General features: G+C 36.2%; 1 protein-coding gene across 1 annotated transcript in view; it reads left to right on the top strand.

Annotated features, from left to right (window-relative positions):
* LOC103207119 (exocyst complex component 6B) overlaps positions 1–25,592 on the top strand; it is a gene marked incomplete at its 3' end in the record, with an annotated part of 605,128 nt that overhangs the window by 527,366 nt on the left and 52,170 nt on the right. Inside the window, exons 9-11 of the mRNA XM_007952665.2 lie at positions 14,592–14,675; positions 15,035–15,081; positions 16,407–16,527. Coding sequence (XP_007950856.2) covers positions 14,592–14,675; positions 15,035–15,081; positions 16,407–16,527 — 252 coding nt within the window. The remainder of the gene's footprint in view (positions 1–14,591; positions 14,676–15,034; positions 15,082–16,406; positions 16,528–25,592) is intronic.

Below are 25,592 nucleotides of genomic sequence, written 5' to 3'. Positions count from 1 at the left end.
TGCATCTAGATGGCAGCTTGCTAGCTTTTAAGATCCCAGTTGTTACTCGCCAAAGTAGGAGGTGGAACAATGTTTTGTATAGTATGTTATGCCAATTGCATGCTCAGCATTTCTAAAGCTAAAAGAACTGAAGGAAAAATTCAAGCCTCAAGTTACAATATTGAAGGATTCTATGGTCAAAATAATGAACGATACAAGAGCCATCAAAAGAAGATGGAAGGAATACACAGAGTCATTGTACCAAAAAAAAATTGGTTGATGTTCATCTATTTCAGGAGGTGGCATATGATGAAGAACCAATGGTACTGAAGGAAGAAATACAAGTTGCACTAAAGGAAGTGGTGAAAAACAAGGTTCCAAGAATTGCCAGGATACCCATTGTGATGTTTCAGCAAATGGATGCAGTGCTGGTGATGGTCACTTGTCTATGCCAAAATTTGGAAGATAGCTATCTGGCCAACTGACTGGAAAGAGATTGAGATCAGTGCCCATTCCAAAGAAAGGTGATACAACAGAATATAGTAATTATTGAGCCATATCATTAATATCACATCCAAATAAAATTTTTCTGAAGATAATTAAAACATGACTGGATAAGTGTATTGACAAAGAATTGCAGGAAAATCAAGCAGGATTCAGAAGAGGGTGCAGAATGAGGGATATGCTAATATCAGATGGATCTTGGCGGAAAGCAAAGAATAGCAGAAAGATGTTTACATGTATTTTATTGACCATGCAGAGGCATTCGACTGTGTGGATCAAAACTTATTATGGGTAACATTGTGAAGAATGGAAATGCCAGAACACTTAATTGTGCTCTTGAGGAACCTGTCCATAGACCAAGAAGGAATCATTTGAACAGAACAAGAAGATACTGAGTGGTTTAAAATCAAGAAAAGTGTGTGTGTCAGGGTTGTATCCTTCCACCATACTTACTCAATCTGTATTCTGAGCAAGTAATTCAGTAAGCTGGACTATATGAAGAAGAATGTATCATCAGGATTGGAGGAAGACTCATTAACAACCTGCAATATGCAGATGACACAACCTTGCTTGCTGAATATGAAGATGACTTGAAGCACTTACTGATGAAAATCAAATACCACAGCCTTCAGTATTGATTACACCTCAATATAAAGAAATAAAAAATCCATACAACTGGACCAATAAACAACATCATGATAAGTGGAGAAAAGTTTGAAGTTGTCAGGAATTTCATTTTACTTGGATCCATAATCAACACTCATGAAATCAGCAGTCAAGAAATCATATTACTCAGGAAATCTGCTGCAAAAGATTTTTTAAATCTTTTAAAAGCCTTAAAGCCTTTTTAAAGCCTTTTTAAAAAGTCACTTTGAAGACTAAGGTACACATGACCCAAGCCATGGTATTTTCAGTCGCCTCATATAGATGTGAAAGCTGGACAATGAATAAGGAAAATCAAAGAAGAATTGATGCATTTGAGTTGTTACAGTAAAGAATACTGAAAACACCATGGACTGCCAGAAAAATGAACAAATCTGGCATGGAGAAGTATAGCTGGAATATTCCCTGCAAGTGAAAATGGCCAAACTTTATCTCACATACTTTGGTCTTATTGTCAGAAGGGACTGGTCCCTGGAGAAAAATATCATGCTTGGTAAAGTAGACGGTCAGTGACAAAGGGGAAGATCCTCAATGAAATGGGCTAACACAGTGGCTGCGATGATGGACTCAAGCATAGCGAATATTGTGAGGTGGTGCAGGACTGGGATACTATTTTGTTGGGGTTACTGTATGTTGGAGCCAACTCGAAAGTATCTAACAACAACAGCAAGCATACAACTACCATGTGACCCGTGATTGCACTGTTGGGCGTTTATCTCAGAGAAACAAAAAATTTAGTACACATGTAATTTAAGCAGGAATGTCAGTAGTGGCTTTATTTGTAATTGCCCCAAACTAGAAACAGCCCAGATGTTCAACAGGTGAATAGTTAAGCAAACTGTGCTACATTCATAACCATGGAATATTACTTAGTAATATGCATCACAACCTGGGTAAATTGCTAAAGATTCATGCTGAGTAAAATCAGGCAACCCCAAAAGGTTACATACAGTATGATCTCATTTATATAACATTCTTGAAATGACAGAATATGGAAATGGAGAACAGATTAGTGCTTGCCAGGGGTTAAGTAGTGGGTAGACATGGGAAGGGAGTGGGTGTGGCTATTTAAGTTCAGGTTGGGGGATCTTGACTGGTTTTGTAATCTTTGTGTTTGGATTTTGTTGTGCATCTTGACAGTCAATGTTGGTATCCTGGTTGTGATTGTACTGTGATTTTCTGAGATGTCATCATTGACGAAATTTGGTAAAGGCCACATTGGATCTACTATTTCTTACAAACTGTGTATCAATCTACAATTCTTTCATAATGAAACTTAATTTCCTTTCTTTCTCAGCCTGTACCCTTACCCTTTTTGCAAAGTACGCACCTGATATTTCTGTACTTCTTTGTCTTTAGATATTCTGCCTATCTTTCTGAACATCTGAAGTTCTATATGACAAATTTCTTTGTCCTTAGATTCTAACTTTGTTTGTTTCCGTAATGGAGAGAAAAAGCATAGATTTATTTTTACAAGGTTATCCCAATTCTTACTTAACTATACAAAGGGTTATGGTGCTTTTTTTGTTTGTGACAAATTTCATTTTGAAATGTTGGGATCTATATGTGTCTTTAATAAAATAACTATTATATACATTTATATATCATAATAATATAAACTCTTAGAGTTCTTAAACTGACCCTTTTCTTCACAATCACTTTCTTTATATGCATGGAAAGTCATTTAGAAGCTATATGCCTAGTTCCTGTTTTACCGTCTGTTTAACCTAGTATATCCACTGTGAGGATTTTTAAGAATCTCTCATTGCCTCTATCTCCATGAATTGATTGTAACAATCAAACATGGTATATTTACGTACATTTTTAAATGCAACATTTTCTTATTAGCTTTTTAGTAGTTGTTAGGAATCTCTGGGTAGCGCAAATAGTTACAAGCTTGACTGCTAGCAGAAAGGTTGGCAGCTTCAACCCACCTAGAGACAGCTTAGAAGGCTAGCCTGGCATTCTGGTTCAGAAAGGTCACAGCCATGAAAATCCATGGAGCAGTTCTACTCTGGACACATGGGGTCGTAGTGAGTTGGAATTGACTTGATGGCGCTAACAACAACAACAGTAACAAAATTATTTTGAATTTTGTCAACATGAAACACAAATTAAGAGATTTTTCTGGGAAACTGTAAACTTCCAAATTGTGAATTACTTTAGTAATTTAGATGATTGATAGGTGTGAGATAGGTTAGAAGGAACTTTCCTTAAATTGGAAAGTGTGAAGTTAGGCATTTGAAAAGTAACTTTGGAAAATTACCAAGTTTGGGGGTAGTTCTTGGAGAAAATGCAGAGAAGCCCCATTGTGTTCCCTGGAATTAAAGGAGTGACTCTGCTTGCTTATTATGCACAGATGCTCAATTCTCTTAAGAATTTTTGGTGTCCCATTGTTGGACAAGTAATTTGATTTCCTACTTTGCTCACTCACCTATCCTACCTAATACCTGGTATTGTAGCAACAACTGAGTAAAAAGATGAAATTGAAGAGATGTAATTTAAATCATAGTACTTTTAAAAAGTGTTAAAATAACTTTAATTTTGATTACTTTAAAATCTATGTCACATATTAGAATTGTCTAGCTAATTGTCAACAAATTGATTGAATCACATTCATCAAATAATTAGCACATTAAGATACATAGTTATATGTAGGTTATTCAGGTTAGGGTTTTACTAACAAAAGGGACGCTTATCTTAAAAACAAAATTCAGGTCTTCCCTTGATCAATTACCTTAATCACAGGAGTAGTCTGGGTTTTTGTTCTAGCCAGGTAGGTAGATTGTAATTGTAAGCAGTTTGGTTTGCTAAGCATGATTAAGACAGCATTCCCTTTGAGGTTTACCCATTTGCTTCTAAGGTACAACTGTTTATCATCTTGGGTCAAAGGTTATAAAAAAATAGTCATCAATTAAAGCTTTATTGGTTGTAATTGGTAATGCTATGAAAGGAGCCAGCCAAACTGAATCTGATAATAAAAGACTCTTTGTTAAAATATTTAATAAATTAACACTCTGTCTTGGAAGGGGGAAGCTAATTACAAAGGCCAAGATTGTTAATCATACTGTTTACTTTCTTCAAAAGCACAGACTCAACTACTCCATAATCATTAGACATAGGATTTCTTTCTTCTTCTTTTTTTAAATCCTGCAGACTTTGTCAGTCCCCGGAGGGGATGCTCTTCTATGGTTCAGGTTTGGGATGTGGCAGAGGGAGGAAATGCCAAGACAAACATGGGTTATAAGGGCCATTTTAAAAATAAACAGGACTCAGAACATCAGACTGCCTCTGCTCCCTTCAAAAAGGGTCAGAAGTTTATGTAGATTTATTTTGTAGGTTAATTAAGTGATATCAAGAATTAGGGCAGTTGACAAGCTATAATTTTTATATAATCAATTATCTACCAGAGCAGGTATCTTTTCCCTATACATAGTTCCTCCCTTGTCTCCCCAAGGTGCTTGACAGTGCCGTGGCTCTTGAATTTTAGATGTTGTTCGAAACTTTAATATTGGTAAATGGAGCTGTGACACATATCTTTGTGACTCTTGAATGACCTTGCCATGGGAATTCTCTGAGTAGGCTTTTTACATCTGGGACAGAAATGTTTCTAGATTTAAACAGTAGGGGGCATCTTGGGTTTGTTCTTTACACATGTGTGTGTAGTCTGATCTTTAGGGCAGTTCTAATGAAAGAAAACCCTGCTTGGACCTGCTGTGCAAATTAGCCATATGGTGAAGTGTAATATCCCGCTGAACGTCATTATGAGACCCTATGAAAAGTGCTCCCCTTTTCACATGGAAGCAAATTAAAATGGCTCTTTCAGTTTTTTTTTTTTTTTTTTTTTCCCAAAAAAACTCTGAATAAACCTGTCTTCACTTGGATGCCGGGACAGTTAAAAGAGAGTTCCAGCTGCAGCTAGGGTGGTGAAATTACAGGCTGTGCCCAAGACCAAATGGAAATATTGCTTCCTGTAGGCAAAGCCAGAAGAGCAATGGTGTGTGCTTCCCTCCTTCCATTCCCTTCCTCTGTTCTTTGTGTACTCGTCCTTAGCTGCTTCCCAAACCAACTGTTCATTTTCTGTTATTGTGATGAATAGGAAAGCGTCAGCCTACTCTCCAATAGACCCCTATCAAACTCTGCCAGGAAAGACCCACTAGACAAAGAGTTGCCTAGTCAAATAATGGCCTAGCAAATATTTAGTGAAGTGGGTAGAAGGTCTATTCCTATGTGTCCATATGACCAAGTATTGTCCCAGTGTAATTTTTTTGCCTGTGTAAAACTAGGCATGTAGATGCCGCTAATATCTGGAGACATGGGGCTCAGTAATTTATAAAATGTTCAGAGTACTTGTATACATGACATACATTGTTATCTTTTATGCTAGGGGAAAAAACAAAACAAAACAAAACAAAACCATAGATCTCTCATCTGGCCTTTTCTTTTCTTTCCAAGACTGGGCTCTAGACTTATCTGATTGCTGGGGCATATATGTAGCCTATAGTAGCTAAAATTTACCTTTGTGCTCTGTTAGCAGTAAGTTTTAATTTTTACAGAGAAAAACAAAAAACTTCTCTCATTTGCTTATATTAAGCAGCAATAATGTGTTTTCCCATGTCTATATGCAGAGAAGTGTCCAAAAACCTGAAGAATTCAACCTTATCACTTGTGTTTTTATATTTATTTTCAAACATTTACTTAAAGACAGTATTGGTCCCAGCATTTGTATGGTGACAGTTTATAGCATGTGCTTGAAGAAAGGGAATTGAAACAAGTGTTGTGGACTAAGAGTGAATCATACTAAATCATGGTGTTGGAGAAAATATTTTTGTATGCAAAGTTTAGTCAAAAAGATAAGTGCAATATGACTCTCTTTTTTATGTGTATATATATGCATACGTGTATGTGAATTATCTGTTTAGCAAAGGAGAAAGTCTATACTTGGGTAAACCAAAAAGTAAACAGTTATTGCTGGCTGATAAAATTGTGAATGGCTTTGTTTTCTCTCTTTGCCTAATTTGTATTGCCAGATTTTTGTACAAGTCATGTATTTTACTTTTGCAACAGATAATAATTTGAAAAGAGATAACAAAAATAGAGCTGAAAGCAAACGGTTAAAAAATTAAAGAAGTATTTCTAGCATAGAGGAGGCGAAGTAGGTTATTTCCTGGTCAAACAGGGCTAAGATTAATGATTAGTTTTAGGAAATTAACAATTGCTTTGGGAACATTTGACCATTATTGCTTTTCTCCAAGTATCATAGAGTTTGATATGAGGCTAAATATTGAAACTAAATTTGAATTTAGTAAATAAAGCACCCAGTGACTTTTAATGTTGCTGTGAATTAGAAATTGAAGTTTAAAAGAGCCCAGAGAATATTTCTTTCTCTCGTTTTAGCATTAAACAAAAATAGAATATTTCTTGTGATTATTTAGCTCTTCTGATATAATTGTTCTACAGGTGACTGATAATTTCACTGTGGAGAATTCTTTTTTATAGTCTCTAATGTTTAGGTAAAATTTTAGATGAGATGTACATCTTTGACATAGAAAATGTGAAAATGTTTTTTGCCTTCTGAGTCTTTCTTCACTTTTACTACAATACTTTAGATGCATGAAAAGCTGAAAACTTACACCAATATTGCCAACTAAGGCAGATAATGGCATTGTGTCTGCATTTGAGCAGAATATTCTCTAACTCTAAGACTGGTTGTATGGATTGAGAAATCCAGTTGGTGAATGATGTGTGTTTTGCTGCCATAAAGAGAGCAAGTGTTGAAAGTCGACTTTATTCCTCTTCTATTCTCTGCCTTCTGGGTTGAAAATACATTCAGAAACTATTGAATGTATTGATTGGCCATCCTTCTACTGCATGGGTTGTCCTTTTTAAGGCCTCTGGAGTGGGTGGCAGCACAGCACTGATGAATTAAAAAAAATAATAGTGATATGCTGGGGGCAGAGATAGAACAACTTACATTATTGTGGTTTATATTTACTTAAAGAAGTTCAGAGAGTTAAACCATGTGGTAGGAGAATGTTCAATTGTATTTCATAAGAACCTAGCAGGTCATTTGCTTGCTGGACTTTGGAATCAATTTATGGATTGCTTTCACACAGCTTTGCTTGGGTACATAAACCTGCTGTGAAATGTTGCTCCCATAAGGATATTTCATCTGTTGCCAGATGAATGTCTAGTGGGCTGAAGGCAAACCACAGACCAAATCTGGAAGAAAGTATGGTCCAGAAAGAGCTTATGTTCAGAAATAAGTAATTGAGACTAAAACAAAACAAAACAATTTAGAGGAGACATGATTCTAAAAATTATTTTGTACAGGAATGAAAAGGAATTTTAAAAAATCATTAGCTTAAAGTAGGCATAACTTCTATGAAACATAAAAAATACCTTTAAGAGACTAAAAGGAGATGAAAAAACAATACAATGAGATAGAATAATTAGAAATGGTAATTGTTATAATATCAGATAAGTGTAAATATAAAAATAGAGGTTTAAAAGAAAATATAGATTAGTATTTTATCAATACTTTATTTATTCAAACAAATAGATATTTTTGCCTATTATTTGCGGACACTGTTCTAGTGGCTGGGAACACAGCAGTAAATGAGACAAATAAGAAACTTGCTCTCATGGTGCTTACATCTTAATGAAAAGAGACAGATAATAAACAAATAGTGTCATATGGAGATATATGCTATGCAAAAAATTTGAAGAGGGTCGTGTATTAGGAAAGATTTTAAATCGAGTTTTAGGAAAAAAAAAAAAAACTCTTGAGTAGATGACTTTTAAAGAAATATTTGAATTACAAGAAAGAGCCAAATACTTTCTAATTGTTGGTGTCTCTTGGAATTTCATTTTTCCTAAATCCTTTTGTACTTTGATATTCCATGGATTATTGCAATCTTTCTTTTGATTGCCATTTCTTTGGTAATGATTCTGAAATCCTTTATCTTCATCCTAGACCTTTCTCCTGAGCGCTAGACTTAAATATGCTTGCTCCTAAAATTTTGGCACTTGGAAGTCACAGTCTTTGCAACCGACACTGAGCTTGTTATCATCAATCCCCAAATACATTCCTTCTCTCATTAATTGACACCACCATCAACTCAGTTGCTCAGGTTAGAAAGCTGGGATCAGCTTTTTTTCCTCTCTATCCTTTGTCACTCATATCTAGTCAATCACCTAAATACATCTCAGATTCTGATTGATTTTTTTTTAATTTATTATGATGAAAATATACAAGAAAACATTTACAGATTCAGTTTCTGCATGTATAATTCATTGACACTGATTATATTCTTGTGCAACCATTATTATTATTATCCTTTTCCTAATTTTTTATCACCATTAATATAAACTCAATACCATCAGGCAAAAAAAAATCCCCCCCCCAAATGCTAGTCATTTTTGGTTTCTATATATTTGCCTATTTCACGTAAGTGAGATCATACAGTATGTATCTTTCTATGACTGATTTGAAGGAGCTCTGGTGGCATAGTGGGTAAGCCGTTTGGCTGCTAAGCAGAAAGTCGGTGGTTCAAACCTACCAGCTGCTCCACGGGAGAAAGATGAGGCAGTCTACTCCTGTAAAGATTTATAGCCTTGGAAACCCAATGTAGGTCATTGAGTTCGAATCGACTTGATGGCAGTGGGTATGACTGATTTATTTCATTCAGCATAATATTTCAAGTTTTATTTCTTGTTGTGGCATGCATTAGGACTTCATTTGTCTTTATGACTGAGTAATATTCCACTGTTTGCATATACCACATTTTGTTTATGTATCTGTTGATGGACATTTGGGCTGTTTTCACTTTGTGGCAATTGGGAAAAGTGCTGCAACATATACTGGTGTAGAAGTTTCTGTTTGAGTTCCTGTTTTCACTTCTTTTAGGTATATACCTAGGACTGGGATTGCTGGGTCAGAGGATAGTTCTGCCTTCAGCTTTTTGAGAAACTGCTAAACTGTTTTCCACAGTGGCTGTACCATTTTGTATCCACACCAGCAGTCTCTTCACATCCTCACCAATGCCTCTTATGGTCACTGTTTTCGATCATAGCCATTCTAATGGGATGAGGTGGTATCTCATTGTGGTTTTTACTTGCACTCCTGAATGGCTAATGATGAGCACTGGTGGTAGACTGGTTAAGCACTTGGCTGCTAACTGAAAGGTTGGCAGTTCGAACCTATCAGCCACTCCATAGCAGAAAGGTGTGGTAGTGTGCTTCTGTAAAGAACACAGCCTTGAAAACCCTATGAGGCAGTTCTACTTTGTCTTATAGGTTCTCTGTGAGTCAAAAATGACTCGACCCCTGTGGGTTCTTTTGTGTTTTTAATGGATAATGACATTTATAACTGAGCTTTTGCATCTAATTTTTCTTTTCTTCAGTCAGCTTTGTACATTATAACTACCAAATGTCTAAAACTCCTCTAGTTGGCTTCTTATTGTCACTAGAGTTGAAATCCAAATACCTTAACATAATTTACAAAACCCTCCCACCTCATGCCTTGTAATTCTCTCACTGATGTTCCAGCCCTGGAAAACTCCTTTCATTTTTTTTCTTTGAACCTCTTTGTCTTTACTAGGAACATTCCATTTCTCTTTACCTGTCTTACTCTTCTGAGTTGTTGTTATGTCGAGTCGGACCCAACTCATAGCGACCCCTCCTTGGGTTTCTGAGGCGGTATCACTATGGAAGTAGATTGCCCAACCTTCCTTTCAAGAAGTGGCTGGTGGGTTTGAACCACCAGCCTTTTGGTTAGTAGTCAAGTGCCTTAGGCAGAAATGTCATTTTTTATGAGTAGCCTTTCTCTGACATTCCCCTCACCTGCTATACACACTCTTATGCACACATAGAGCACACACCAACCTGATTTTACAAGATTCTATAGTTCATTTTAATATAATTGTTTCTTTAGTTGCCAGTCTTCTACTACAAACAGTAAATTTAATGGTGACAGAGACCATTCTTGGTGGTTAAGCACTTCCTGTATATTAAGTAACTTGTTTTTCTGTGATATTGTGAAGATTAATTAATGATTGCAAAGTGTTTTGATCTGTTTAGTACTGTTGTTTTTGTTATTGTTTGTTATCATCAGGTCACCTCCTACTTACAGTGACCTTATGTATAACAGAATAAAACTTTGCCCAGTCCTATGCCATCTTCATGATTGTTGGTATATTTGAGTCCATTGTTGTCAACCCATCTCACTGAGGGTTTCCCTTGTTTTTGTTGGCCCTCTACTTTACCAAATATAATAGAGTTTTATAGCAATTGATCTTTCCTGATGACATGTCCAAGATAAGCTAGTCAAATTCTCATCATCTTTGCCTCTAAGGAACGTTCTAGTTGTATTTCTTCTAAGACTCATTTGTTCATTCTTCTGGCACTGCATGGTATATTCACTATTCTTCGCTAACACTACAATTCAAAAGCATCGATTCTCCTTTCTTCTTTTTCCATTGTCTAGCTTTCATGTGCATATGAGGCAATTGAAAGACTTTGGCATGGGTCAGGTGCACCTTAGTCATCAAAGTTATGCCTTTGCTTTTTAACACTTTAAAGAAGTCTTTTGCAGGAGATTTGCCCAGTACAATATGTTGTTTAGTTTCTTGACTGTTGCTTCCATGGATGTTGATTGTTGATCCAAGTAAAATGAAATCATACTTGACAACTTCAGTTTTTTTCTCCATTTATCATGATTGGTCCAATTGTGAAAACTTTTGTTTTCTTTACGTTCAGGCATAATCTATACTGATCTTCATCAAATGTTTGATCTTCATCAGTAAGTGCTTCAAGTTGTCTTCATTTTTGACAGGCAAGGTGGGGTTGTGTCATCTGTGTATCACAGCTTGTTAATGAGTCTTCCTCCAATCCTGATTTGGCATACTTCTTTATTTAGTCCGGCTTTTTGGATTTTTGTTCAGCATACAGTTGAATAAGTAAGGTGAAAGGTAAAGCTATGCTGCACATATACTCTAATTTTAAAACACATAGAATCCCCTTATTCCATTCAAAAAAACTATCTTTTCATCCATGCACAGGTTCTGTGTGAGCACTATTAAGTGTTCTGGAATTTCCATTCTTTGTAATGTTATCCATAATTTGTTACAATCCCATCCATGAAACCCAGGTTCATGAAACTGTCTTTGAACTTTTGGCAGTTCCCTGTTGATGTATGGCTGCAATCAATTTTGATACTAAGTGGTAAAAATGAAAGAATAAAATCCTTTCACTTACTTGCATATTGTTTTATATCTGTCTGCTTATATCTTCAACTTTTTTTTTTTTTTTTTTTAATATTTGTGATTGAAGGAGCTTTGAGCTGAGGTGGCAGATCACCAGTTCATCTAGTAACCTATTTGTGAAAAGACAGACACTTCATTAATTACTACTCAGACATTATTTCTTAAATTCCACCTGTAGCCATTGAGTTGAAAAAATTGGGAGAGGGAATGGAAAGACCAAAGGTAAATTCAGTCAGCAGCTACAAGAGAAAATTCAATCTATTTTTATGAATGGTGAAGTCAGACCCATTGGATCAATTGATCTTTTTTATTTGTTATTATTCTACTGAAGTAATATATACATGGCAAAACTATATCTAGTTTAGAGTTAAAGAGAAGTTCATTATTTGTGTTCTACACAGAATTTTATCTTACATATTTTCTATCGTTTGCAACAAATAATTAAATTAGTGTATTATTATCTAATTAGAGAGAAGGCTTTCCCTCAATTCTCAGGTAAATATATCTTGGCTCCAAAGCATGCTGAATATGTAACATCACACTAGAATAATAGATATCCTTCAGGGCCATTAACCTTAAAATGAAAAGCCCTTCCCTGTTTATAGAATGTAATTGACATTTAATAATACCGCTATTCTGTGAAATGGTGATAAGTGGAAAATAACAAATCAACAAGCACTTCTTACTTTTTATTTCCTAAATAGTACCATTTGCTACCTCATTAACTATGGGCTAAAACAGCCTTGAAATAACTGTCTTAAAGTTTGATTTCATTTTATAGGCTGAAAAACAGAGCTATCTACAGTTATAATAACTTCAGTATTTTAAAACTTTTGATTTTAAGTTACCTCAGGGATCAACAAACTATGGGCTACAGGCCAAATCCAGTCTGGTGATTGTTTCTGTATGGACTTGTAGTAGTTAAGGTTGTATGTCAACTTGACTGGGCCTGGTTAAGTAGCTGGGAAGCTTGATGTAGTTATTCGCAATGGTGAGATTGCTAATTAACTACATGGTGGAATCTACTAGAGCTGCTGAATAGTTGCTTTAGGGATGTGGGCTGCTTCCAGTGTGTAAGAAGCGACTTTGAGGAAGGTCTCCAGTTGATGGTGCGTTTGAACCCTGCATGTAGCTGAGGTGTTGTTCAGGAGCCTGCCATATTGCCCTGCCAATCAATGGACTTGAATTAATAGCCTGCTATGTGGTTTGGTAATATCGGAACTGCCGTTTCACTTGTCAGCCTTGGGTTTGCCAGCCTTAGCAGCTAGCAGCTGCCTGAGTGCAGAGATGCCTGTAGCTCCAGTGGGTTGGGAGCAAAAGGCAGAGCTGAAGCCCAAGGTTGAGGGGCTTTCATCCAGCCCCTAGAACCTGGCTGGCCCCTGGAACTCAGACTTCTAACCTCTAAAATTGTAAGAGAATAAACTCTTGTTTGTTAAAGTCATACCATTTGTGGTATTTCTGTTAGAGCAGCACTGTTGTTGTTGTTGTTATTTGCCGTCGAGTCGGCCCCGACTCATAGCGACCCCTCCTTGGGTTTCCGAGGCAGTATCACTACAGAAGTAGATTGCCCAACCTTCCTTCCGAGGAGTGGCTGGTGGATTTGAACCGCCAGCCTTCTGGTTAGCAGTCAAGTGCCTTAGCCACTATGCTACCAGAGCTCCCATAGGTAACCAAAACAGTCCTGTAAATTAAAAGTAATTTTAAATATTTTAATGGTTAGAAAATAAGAATAAGAATATATCATAATAGGTAAAAATTGTATGAAATTCTAATATCAGTATTTTTTTTCCAATAAAATAAAGTTTTATTGGAACACAGCCATGCTCATTTGTTTATTTATTGTCTATGACTACTTTTGTGGAGCTCTGGTGATGTAGTTCCTAAGGCATTTGACTGCTAACCAGAAGGCTGGCGGTTCAAACCCACCAACCACTCCTGAGAAGGAAGATTGGGCAATCTACTGCCATAGAGATACCGCCTCGAAAACCTAAGGAGGGTTCGTTATGAGTTGAAGTAACTTGACGACAGTGAGATTTTTTTTCTTTTCTTTTTTTTTTTTAATGACTACTTTTGTGTTATAACAGCAGAGTTGAGTTGTTGCGACAGAGACTGCATGGGCCGCCAAGCCCAAAATGTTTATTATCCTTCCCTTTACAGAAAATGTCTGATAGCTCCTGGGCTACACCAGTGTGTTTGCATGATTTTAGTGCCTTACATCAACTTTCCCAATTTACATCCAGTTTAGGGAGCTAATGAAGTCATGCTGAATAAAGTTCTTCAAACTTTAGGAAAGGTGAAGGAAACTGATCTAGGTATTGCTTGAAGTTTATACTTTAAATAAGAGCTCTTTCATTTGTGTAATCTTATTTTATTTTTCAAATATTTGCTTACATAGTGCTTACAGTTTTTTAGCCACTATTCCAAAGGCTTTATAACTTTTCTAAATCTTCATTCACAACCTTATGTAGTTGGTGTCTCTATTCTACAAGAGAGAAAATTACATAATAGAGAGGTTCAGTTACTTGACAGTTATTCCATGATTTGAATGTAGTCATTTAGTTCTTATCTACTATGCTATGCTGCATTTCTGTTCATACTTTTGCTTATTTATAAAAGCCTTGAGTTAAAAGTAGAACTTCATAATAATGCAAAATGGAAACTGTGTACCAAGACTTTCTAGCGCTTTGTTCCTTCATTTTTGGTGATAATCCTGTGCTTTATTCTCTCTGTGAAGACTTATTGACTATTCTCAGTTTCTGCCTTTTTCGTGCCTCCATTTGGCTCTTTACTCATGATACATCTTAAGGCTGGGTTTTAGTCTGGATATTTTGTTTCTAGAATGTTCTGTGAGGTATTTTTTTTTTTTAAGGATATTTTCCCAACTGTTATTATGACCTATAAGAAGGTTGGTTTTTGCTTTCAAGTTTGTGAATTTGTAATAGTTGATTCAGAAATTGACGTTAGTGTGTTCTAACTCATGAATTCTGGTGTGTTTGTAAATAAAGTTCTATAAGTGGTAATAGTTATTATTGTTATTTTCCCCCATGTTTGTTATGATTATTTTTAAATAGCAGATTTTGAGAATTGTGGTTCCAGATCTGGTAACTTCTCTTTTCTTTTGAAACAATAGACTAATTGGTCCAATTATGCCAACCTACTTTTCTTTTGTTTGTTTTACAGGGTGCCCGGGAAACATTTGAAAACTACTATAGAAAACAGAGGAGAAAACAAGCCCGTTTGGTGCTCCAGCCTCCATCTAATATGGTAGGATTACAACTTTCACTTTTCTCAAGCCCTTTTGCCTGAGGATATATTGACGTTTTAAAAATTATTATTATTTTGCATATGTTCTTTTTGGATTGTTTTATTGTCACACGAAACCACTTTGGTGGATGTGACTTGCTGGAAGATAGCAGCTAACATTTATTGATTGCTGTGTTAGACGTTATTCTAAGTACTGGTGTTATATATTATCTCGTTTCATCCTCATTACAACCATGTAAAGTAGGTACTGGTGTATGTACCTTTGGGGACCGAGGTTTAAGAATTAAGTAACTGATTTTAACTTCGACTTAATGTAACAAAATAGAAATAATACCTTTTTCTTCTTTGCTTTGTTGCAGCATGAAACTTTAGATGGCTACAGGAAGTATTTTAATCAAATTGTGGGGTAGGTATATATATATATATATATATATATATATATATATATTTTTTTTTTTTTTTTTAAAATATGTGTATACTTTTATTAGGTAGATATGTGATGCTTGGAAAAATAAATCAGATTTTCCTTGGGAAATTCTTTTTCTGTTTTTAAATCTTTAAAAAAGACAAGGTTTATCTTTTATTTTCTGAGGACTTAAAAGGAACTTTCCATTGGCTTTAACAATACATTATTGGCTAGTACATTTGTGAATAAAAGGAGAAAAATGTTCAATTTTAATCTCATAATGCTTATTATTTTTCTCATTCTTTGATGTGGGAACCAAACAATCTGCAAAAGTTGACCTTTTTTTTTTTTTTTTTTTTTTAAATAAAGCATAAGATAGTAAATGTTTTAGGCTTGGCAGACCACAAAGTCTCTGTTGTAACTATTCAACTGTGTTGTTGAGCACCAAAGTAGCCATAGATAAACCTAAATGAGTGATCCTGGCTGTGTTCTAATAAAACATTACTTAGAAAAACTGACAGAAGGCCAGATTTGTCCTATGGGGTGTAATTTGCCACCTAATCTAGAGTATATTCTAGTATGGAGTTACAGTTCCCCCAAAAAACCTTCAGAATACAGCAGCTTTTTCTAGTGGTAAAATAATCACTTTGCAGTTAAAAGAAAAGAAATTAAATTGGATTATTCCTTCAAATTTCTTTTCTTTCAGATTTATATATTTTTAGTATAATTGAAAATTTTGATTAAACTACATCATAGTTTCTTTTATCTAGAGTTATTTTAATCAGCATGAACACTACATACTGTAACATAGCTGAAGATAACCACAGAAGATTGTCTAAAAATAAATTTGCATTTTTTTTTAACTTAATGTACAGTACTTTTCAACATGGTAGATGAGAGTCCTTATAAAGGGAATTATTCTGATAATTTGTGTGCTGCATTACTGAAAAAGCATACTTTAGCTTTCATTATCTCTTTAAAATCTATTAATTTGTGGGCTGTATTGCTGGTCTGATGTTTTTAACATATTGAAATAAACCATCTTTACCAATAAACATTTTCTTCCCTTTTAAATTGCTGTATAATATGGGTAATATTTAATGGAAATATAACTTCAACTTAAGAAGGTATCATGAGCAGGGACTTAATTTTAAGTGCAAGAAATCTGATTTTGCTTATGATACCAAACAATTTTCTTGAAGAAAAAAAATGACAACTTTTTAAACTTTACATTTACTGACAGGTTTTAATGTTTATCAGACCCTGGGGATAATAGTCAAGCTGTAATTTCTGACAGATGTACTTTCTTTTCTCCTCAACTTTAGCTTTTTTGTGGTCGAAGATCACATTTTACATACAACACAAGGCTTAGTAAATAGAGCCTACATTGATGAACTGTGGGAAATGGCACTTTCAAAAACCATTGCAGCACTCCGTACTCACTCGGTATGTAAGAAGCCTAACAGAAGTTCTTACTTAGAGCTTATTATCTGTATATTATTCAGTATTTTATTCCTGTAAATATGCATTTTTTGAGTCACCTATTTAGCTATTGCTTTCAAAGATACATGGAAGCAGCTCCTTCAAGTTGATGTTCTCTAATAGTAAATCAATTTTTGTGGATGTTCTGTGCAGTAAGAAAACAGAAACATCTGTGGATTGTGCTTTATGTGTGTTAGGCATTGTTCTAAGTATTTCATATATACTATCTCATCCTTTCTGTAACCATATAAGGTAGATATTGTTATTATATTTATCTATAGTCAAGGTACTTAGGTCATTAATCTATTTGAATTTTTGAATATAAGGTAAGGGTCCAACTTCTTTCTTTTGCATGTGGATATTCAGTTGTCCCAACACCATTTCTTGAAGACATGATTCTTTCCCTGTTGAAGTTTGTCAAGCTTGTTGAAAATAAAATGGCCACAGATGTATAGGTTTATTTCTGTACCTCAATTCTATTCCCTTTATCTGTGTGTTTATCCTTCTACTACTAAAAACACTGTTTTGAGTATTGTAGCTCTCTAATAAATTTTTGAAATTGGAAAGGGCAAATCCTTTGCTCTTTTTCAAGATTATTTGGCTATGTGTGTTTCCTTTTAATCCCATATCCACAACTAATTTGCCAGTTTGTCATACTGTGGTGGCTTGTGTGTTGCTGTGAGGTAGGAGACTACACTACCAGTATTTCAAATGCCAGCAGGGTCACCTGTGGTGGACAAGTTTTCAGTGGAGCTTCCAGAATAAGACAGACTAGGAAGAAGGATTAGCCTATCTACTCTGAAAAAATTGGCCAGTGAAAACCTTCGAAATAGCAGTGAAACATTGTCTGATAAATTATTGGAAAACTTTATGAATAACAGTGACATATTATCCGATATAGTGTGTAAAGATGATCCCCTCAGTTGGAAGGCACTCAAAATATGATTGCAGAAGGTCTGCCTCCTAAAAGTAGAGTTGACCTCAATGGCATGGATGGAATAAAGCTTTTTGGACTTTCATTTACTGATGGGGCATGGCTCAAAATGGGAAGAAACAACTGCAAACATTCATTAATAATTGAAACATGGAATGTACAAAGTATGCTAAGAAAACTGGAAGTTGCCAAAAATGAAATGGAACACATAAAGATCAATATCCTAGGCATTAGTGAGCTGAAATGGAATGGTAATGACCATTTTGAATCAGTCAGTCATATGGTGTTCTATGTCGGGAATGAGAAATGGAAGAGGAATGGTCTTGTGTTCATTGTCAAAAAGAATATTTCAAGATCTATCCTGAAGTGCAATGCTGTCAGTGATAGGATAATATCCATATGCCTACAAGGAAGACCAGTTAATACTACTGTTATTCAAATTTACACACCAATCACTAAAGTGAAAGATGAAGAAATTGGAGATTTTTACCAACTTCTGCAATCTAAAATCTACCAAACATGCTATCAAGATGTTTTGAAAATACTGGAATGCAAAATAATTGGAATGCAAAAGTTGGTGGTGGTGGGGGGAAGACTCATCAGTAGTGGAAAATATGGCCATGGTGATAGAAATGATGCTGGAGATTGCATGATAGAATTTTCAACAACATAAATGGCCACTGTACACATGGACCTCATCAGATGGAATACACAGAAATCAAATAGACCACATTTGTAGGAAGAGGTGATATCATCAGTCAAAACAAAGCCAGAGCTGACCATGGTACAGACCACTTTGCTTGTATGCAAGTTCAAGTTCAAGCTGAAATATGCAAGTTCAAGTTGAAATTAAAATAAATCCACAAGAGCCACAATATGAACCCAAGTATATCCTGCCTGAATTTACAGATCATCTGAAGAACAGATTTGACACATTGTACATCAATGACCTGAAGATCAGATGAATTGTAGGATGATATCAAGAACATCATACATGAAGAAAGCAAAAGGTTCTTAAAAGGACAGGAAAGGAAGAAAAGACCATAATGGATGTCAGAAGAGACTCTGAAACTTGCTCTTGAACAGAGAATAGCTAAAGAGAAAAGAGGAAATGTTAAAATAAGAGAGCTGAACAGAATATTTCAAATGGCCGCTTGAGAAGACAAAGTAAACTATTATCATGAAATGTGCAAAGACCTGGAATTAGAAAACCAAAAAGGAAGAGGATTTCTCAAGCACAAAGAACTGAAAAAATTCAAGCCTAAAATTGCAATATTGAAGGATTCTATGGGCAAAATATTGAATGATGCAGGAAGCATCAAAAGAATATGGAAGGAATACACAGTCACTGTACCAAAAATAATTGCTCAACATGTGAACCTCAGCCAACATGCCCATGAGACCAGAAGAACTAGATGGTACCTGGCTACTACTGTCAATCACTTGGAAAGGGATCAAAATAGGAGATCCTGGATGGAGAGGGAGAAAAATGTGGAGCAAAACTAAAAATCATAAAAAAAAGACCAGGCTTACTGTCTGATAGAGACTTTTGAAGCCTCTGAAACTATGGCCCCTAGCCGTCCTTCAGGCCTGGAAATGAACTCATCCTGTGTTTCTAGCCTAACAATAGACAGGAGTATAAAGCGAACATTTACACTGGGTAGGTATACTCCTTAAGGATCTCTGATACCGTAGTGGCTAAGGCATTTGACTGTTACCGAAGGTTGGAGGTTCAAACCCACCAACCACTCTGTGGAAGGAAGATGGGGCAATCTACTTCCATAAAGATTTACCACCTTGGAAACCCAATGGGGGTCACTATGAGTCAGAAGCGACTCGACAGCAGTGAGTTTGGTTTTTTTGGTTTCAGGTATACTCAGAACATTCAACCACGGAGATCAGGAGGGCAGTATTTATACAGCGAGATAGGTCAGAGGGCAGGATTGCATAGGAAGGAAGGACACGGGGAAAAGGTAACCACAGGGAGAAAGTGGAAAGAGAGCTGTTACATTATGGAGACTGCAGTCAATGTCATGAAACAAAATGTGTGTGAACTGTTGAATGGAAAATGAATTTTCTCTGTAAACTTTCATCCACATCACAATTTAAAACAAAAATAATTGGTTGTTGTTCAACATGTTCAGGAGGTAGCATATGATCAAGAGCCAATTGTATTGAAGGTAGAAGTCCAAGCTGCAGTGAAAGAATTGATAGAAAACAAGGCTTCAGGAATTGACAAAATACCCACTGAAGTGTTTCAAGAAATGGATTCAATGCTGAAGGTGCTCAATCATTTATGCCAGGAAATTTGGAAGACAGATATCTGGTCAACCAACTGGAAGATATCAATATTTGTGCCCATTCCAAAGAAAGATGATCCAACAGAATGTGGAAATTATTGAACAATATCATTAATATCACACACAAGTAAAATTTTGCTGAAGATAAAACAAAAATGGTTGCAGCAGTATTTTGACAGGGATCTGCCAGAAATTCAACCTGGATTCAGAAGAGTGTGTGGAATGACAGATATTATTGCTAATATCAGATGGATCCTAGCTGAAAGCAAAGAATACGAGAAAGATGTTTACCAGTGTTTGATTGACTATGCCAAGGGTCATGTATGGGGATCATAACAAATTAATGGGTAAAATGGTGAAGAATGGAAATTCCAGAACACTGAGTTTTTTTTTTTTTTTTTAATCTTACTGTGCTTTGGGTGCAAATTTACAGAGCAAAATTTGTTTTATGTTCAATAATTTGTGTACATTTGATTTCATGCCTTGATTACTACTGTCCCTGACCATAACAAACTCTTTTCCCTTCCCATCCCTGTGACTACCTCCTCCCTGGGCCCTTCTTAACTATGCATTCCTGTCTGTCCAGCTTTCCCTGTATGAGAATGCTGCACCTCTGGTGCCCCATGGGCAAATGCTCTAAGGGGTGTATGTCCCTAGAATAGAGGGGTGCATCACCCTTGGGTAGGTGGTCTGCATGTAGGTCTTTCTGCTGTTGGGCTGAGAGCCAATAGGAGTGAGTCCAATTCTAGGCCCAAAGGGTAACTTAGGGCCATAGTCTTAGGGGTTCCACCAGACTCTATCCAACCAGTAATTCTGGTCATTTTTGTGTTTTGTTCCACATTTTTCCTCCCACTCTATCAGGGATCTCCAGTTTTGATCCCTTTCTGAGTGGTTGGCATTCGTAGCCGGGTACCATCTAGTTCTTCTGGTTTCGTGGTCCATCATATCCTCAGGCTAATTGTTTCCAGATGCCTTTGATTTTCTTCACTCTTCTTTGCTTCAAATAATAGGAGACCAATAGTTGCATCTTAGACTCCACTTGGAAGCTGTTAAGACCTCAGTCATTACCCACCAAAGCAGGTTGTGGAACAAGATTTTTATGTACTGTGTTGTGCCAGTTGAGCTTGCTGTCCCCTGACACTATGATCCCGAGTCATCATGCCTGGTGATTCTCTCAAGGTATTTGGTTGTCTCTGAGAGGTTACTCCAATTCTGTCTTCTGTTGCTTCTGTAATGTGTGTGGCTAATTTTGTAGCACAAGTGTATATGTAAGATTATCTTCAGCTAAATCTGTCCTTGGTCTAGGGTATATTCCTGTTTGCTGACCAGAACACTATACTTTGCCTATGAAGAACCTGTACATAGACCAAGAGGCAGTCATTTGAATACAACAAGAGAAATGTGCATGGTTTAAAGTCAGGAAGGATATTCATCAGGGTTGTATCCTTTCACCATACTTACTCAGTCTGCATGCTGAGCAAATATTCCAGGAAGCTGGACTGTATGAAGAAGAATGCGGCATCAGGATTGGAGGAAGACTCAGTAACAGCCTGCCATATGCAGATGACACAACTTAGCTTGCTAAAAGTGAAGAAGACTTGAAACACTTATTAATGAAAATCAAAGATTACAGTCTTTATGGATGGATTATACCCCAACATAAAGAAAACAAAAATCCTCACAACTGGAACAGTAAGCAACTTCATAATAAATGGAGAAAAGATTGAAGTTGTCAAAGATTGCCTAAGGCACTTGACTGCTAACCAGAAGGCCGGAGGTTCAAACCCACCAGCCAGTCCTTGGAAGGAAGGTTGGGCAATCTACTTCTGAAGTAATACCACCTCAGAAACCCAAGGAGGGGTCGCTATGAGTTGGTTCCCACTCGATGGCACATAACAACAACAACAACAAAAACAACAACAACAACACACAATCAACACCCATGAAAGCAGCAGTCAAGAAATCTCATGTTGTATCAAACATGAGAGAACAGAAGGGTAGTATTTGCATAGGGAGATAGCTTAGGGAGGAAGTGGAAGAAAGCTGTTAAATTGTGGAGATTGCTGTCAATGTCATGAAACAAAATGTGTATCAACTGCTGTATGGAAAATGAATTTGCTCTGTAAACTTTCACCCAAATCACAATAAAAATTTTTTAAAAAATTTAAAAAAAGAAATCTAACATCCTATTGCACTGGGCAAATCAGCCACAAAAGACCTCTTTAAAGTGTTAAGAAGCAAAGATGTCACTTTGAAGACTAAAGTACACCTAACTCAAGCCATGGTATTTTCAGTAGCCACATATGCATGTGAAAAATGGACAATAAATAAGAAAAGACTGAGGAAAAATTGATGCCTTTGAATTGTGGCATTGGCGAAGAATACTGAAGATAACCATGTACTGCCAGAAGAATGAATAAATCTGTCCTGGAGGAAGTGCAACTGAAATATTCCTGGGAAGTGATAATGGCCAAACTTCATCTCACCTACTTTGGTCATGTTGTCAGAAGGGGTCATGTAGGGTCAATTGGCCAAATTTCTTAGTATAAACGAGTAAGCACCTTTAGCACTCCATCTGTTGAAACATCTCAAAGGGTATTCCATCAATTCCTGGAGCCTTGTTTTCCCCAGTTCCTTCAGTGCAGCTTGGACTTCCTTCTTCGATATTATTGGTTCTTGATCGTATGCTACCTCCTGAAATAGTTAAACATTGACAAATTCTTTTTGGTACATTGAATCTGTGTATTCCTTCCATCTTCTTTGGATGATTCCTGCATCGCTCAATATTTTGCCCATAAACTCCAAAGCCAAAGTCACTGCCATTGAGTTGGTTCAGACTCATAGTGACCTCCATTGGGTTTCCAAGGCAGTAAATCTTTACGGAAGTAGATCGCCCCATCTTCCCTCTATGGAGTGACTGGTGGGTTTGAACCGCCAACCTTCTGGTTAGCAGTCAAATGTTTTAGGTAGTACATCACCAGAGCTCCTTATTTTGCCCATAGAATCCTTCAATATTGCAATGCAAGGCTTGAGTTTTTTCTTTAGTTTATGTTTGAGAAATGCTGAGTGTGTTCTTCTCTTTTGTTTTTCTAATTCCAAGTCTTTGCACATTTCATCATAATATTTTGCCCTTTCAAACCATCCTTTGAAATCTTCTGTTCAGTTCTTTTATTTCAACATTTGTTCCATTCACTTTAGCTACTCTACATTCAAGAGCAAGTTTCAGAGCCTCTTCTGACATCCATTTTGATCTTTTTTTCCTATCCTGTGTTTTCAATGACCGTTTTCTTTCTTCATGTATGATCTTGATGTCATCCCACAACTCATCTGCTCTTTGGTCATTGGTGTCCAGTCCATTAAATGTGTTCTTCAGGTTGTCTGTAAATTCAGGTGAGATATAATCAAAGCCATGATTGTTCTTGTGGACTTATTCCAGTTTTTGCAGTTTCAGCTTGAACTTGTATAACAGCAATTGATGGTCTGTTCCACAGTCAGCTCCTGGCCTTGTTTTGACTGATGATATTGAGCTTCTTCATCAACTCTTTCAAGAGATGTAGTTGATGTGATTTCACATATTCCATCTAGTGAGGACCATGTGTATAGCCACCATAGTTGTTGAGAAAAGGTATTTGCAATACATAAGTCATTGGTCCTGCAAAGTTCTGTCATGCAATCTCCAATGTCATTTCTATCACCAAGGCCATATTTTCAAACTACTGGTGATTCTTTGTCATTCCAATCACCAATAAGTATCAGTACATCTTGACTGTATGTTTAGTTAATTTCAGAGTGTAGAAGTTGGTAAATATCTTCAATTTCTTCATCTTTGGTTTAGTAGTTGGTGCATAAATATGAATGATAGTTGTATTAACTTATCTTCCTTTTAGGTGTATGCATATAATCCTATCACTGACAGCATTGTACTTCAGGATAGATCTTGAGATGTTCTTTTTGATGATGAATGCCATCCCTCTTCAATTTGTCATTTCCCACATAGTAGGTCATATGATTGTCTGATTCAAAATGGTTAATACCAGTCCATTTCAGCTCACCAGTGCCTAGGATATTGATCTTTATGCATTCTATTTCATTTTTGACAACTTCCAATTCTCCTAGATTCATACATTATACATTCCATGTTCTTGTCATTAATGAATATTTGCAGCTGTTTCTTCTCATTTTGAGTCATGCCACATCAGAAAATGAAGGTCCCAAAAGCTTTACTTCATCCACAACATTAAGGTTGACTCTACTTTTGGGAGGCAGCTCTTCCGCAGTCATATTTTGAGTGCCTTCCTACCTAAGGGGCTCATCTCTGGGCACTATATCAGACAGGGTTTCACGAATCTTCATAAGCTTTCCCAATATCACATCAGATAGTATTTCACTGCTATTTGTAAGGTTTTCAGTGGCCAATATTTTCAGAAGTGGATGGCCTGTCCTTCTTCTGAGTCTGTCTTTGTCTGAAAGCTCCACTGAAACCTGTCCACCATGGATGACCCTGCTGGTATTTGAAATAGTGATGGTGTAGCCTCCAACCTCACAGTAACACACAAGCCACAACAATACAACAAACTGACAGATGAGTGGTGGGAGTATGATGTTGGCTGTAGTTTTTTCATATATTCCCTTTATCATTTTGAGGAACTTTCCTTCTTTTCCTAGTTTTGAGGGTTTTTTTTTTTTTTTCCCTCATCATAAAAGAGTATTTGATTTTGTCAAGTGACTATTCTGTATCAGTTGAGATGATCATTTTTTTTCCTTTCATTCTATTAATGTGGTGTACTACATTTATTTATTTATTTATTTTTTAAGTTGAACTATCCTTGTATTCCTGGGATGAATCCTACTTGGTCATGGTGTATAATCCTTTTAATATGCTGTTAGAGTCTGTTTGGTAATATTTTGTTGAGAACTTCTGCATCTATCTATCTATCTATTTTATATCTCAATAATACTGTTTTGGCCCAGGAGGCTACAGTTTAACCATTTGCTTTACAATGATTTTGAGCAGTGCCTACTGCTTCTCCCTTGTCAGTGAGTTCCAAATGGCAAGCCACAAACAGTCATCTTGTTTCAGTCCATATTGTAGCCATCATATAAGTTAGAAGAGAAAAATGCAATAACTTTCTAATAAACTCTGCTCTGAGCCTTCCAGAACCAGAAACTAGGGTCCCCTGCTAGATACTCAGGCTGCCCTCTTCAAGCTGGTTGCTGAGCCTGGGATGGCATGGGGCATAGCATGTAAAAAAGTCACAAAACTTGTCTACTATTTTAAGTTGTTTCTTTATTCTGCTTTTGTTTGGTTGTTGTAAACATTTAACTGTCTTCTAGGGTTCTGACAAAGTTGGTTCTGACAGTTTCTTCTTGTTTTTCATTCTTTTTACATGGGAAAAAGAGCTTGGCACTGTCTAGTCCATCTTGCTAACATCACTTTAGTACTGCTCTTTGAACAGTGATTCATCTGCTGTGGCCATTTACAAAGAGCCTGTAGTCAGTTTCTTGGGAAACAGACTTACAAATGCAAAGAAAGATACCCATACCAATTTTTCATTCTAATCAATCTAATCTTTTATTCAAACATATGAACAACCATCTAAGAATCATAAAATATTTGAGTAAAACCAATTGTGTGAAATAGAAGACAAAGATGAACAAGCAGAATAGCTGTTGTCTAACAAATAAAAGTATTTCACAAAGTAGGAAGAAAAATTTGTAAAGTAACAATTATTTCTGATTTTAGGAACATAGAAGGCTAGATTTGGCTGGAAACAACTAAAATATTATGCTATATA

This window comes from Orycteropus afer, unplaced genomic scaffold (assembly GCF_000298275.1).
Source record: "Orycteropus afer afer isolate SDZICR_OR568_19922 unplaced genomic scaffold, OryAfe1.0 scaffold00354, whole genome shotgun sequence".
Taxonomy (NCBI): domain Eukaryota; kingdom Metazoa; phylum Chordata; class Mammalia; order Tubulidentata; family Orycteropodidae; genus Orycteropus; species Orycteropus afer.
The sequence above is the reverse complement of the archived record's forward strand: the minus strand, read 5'-3'. Positions and strand labels throughout refer to the sequence as shown.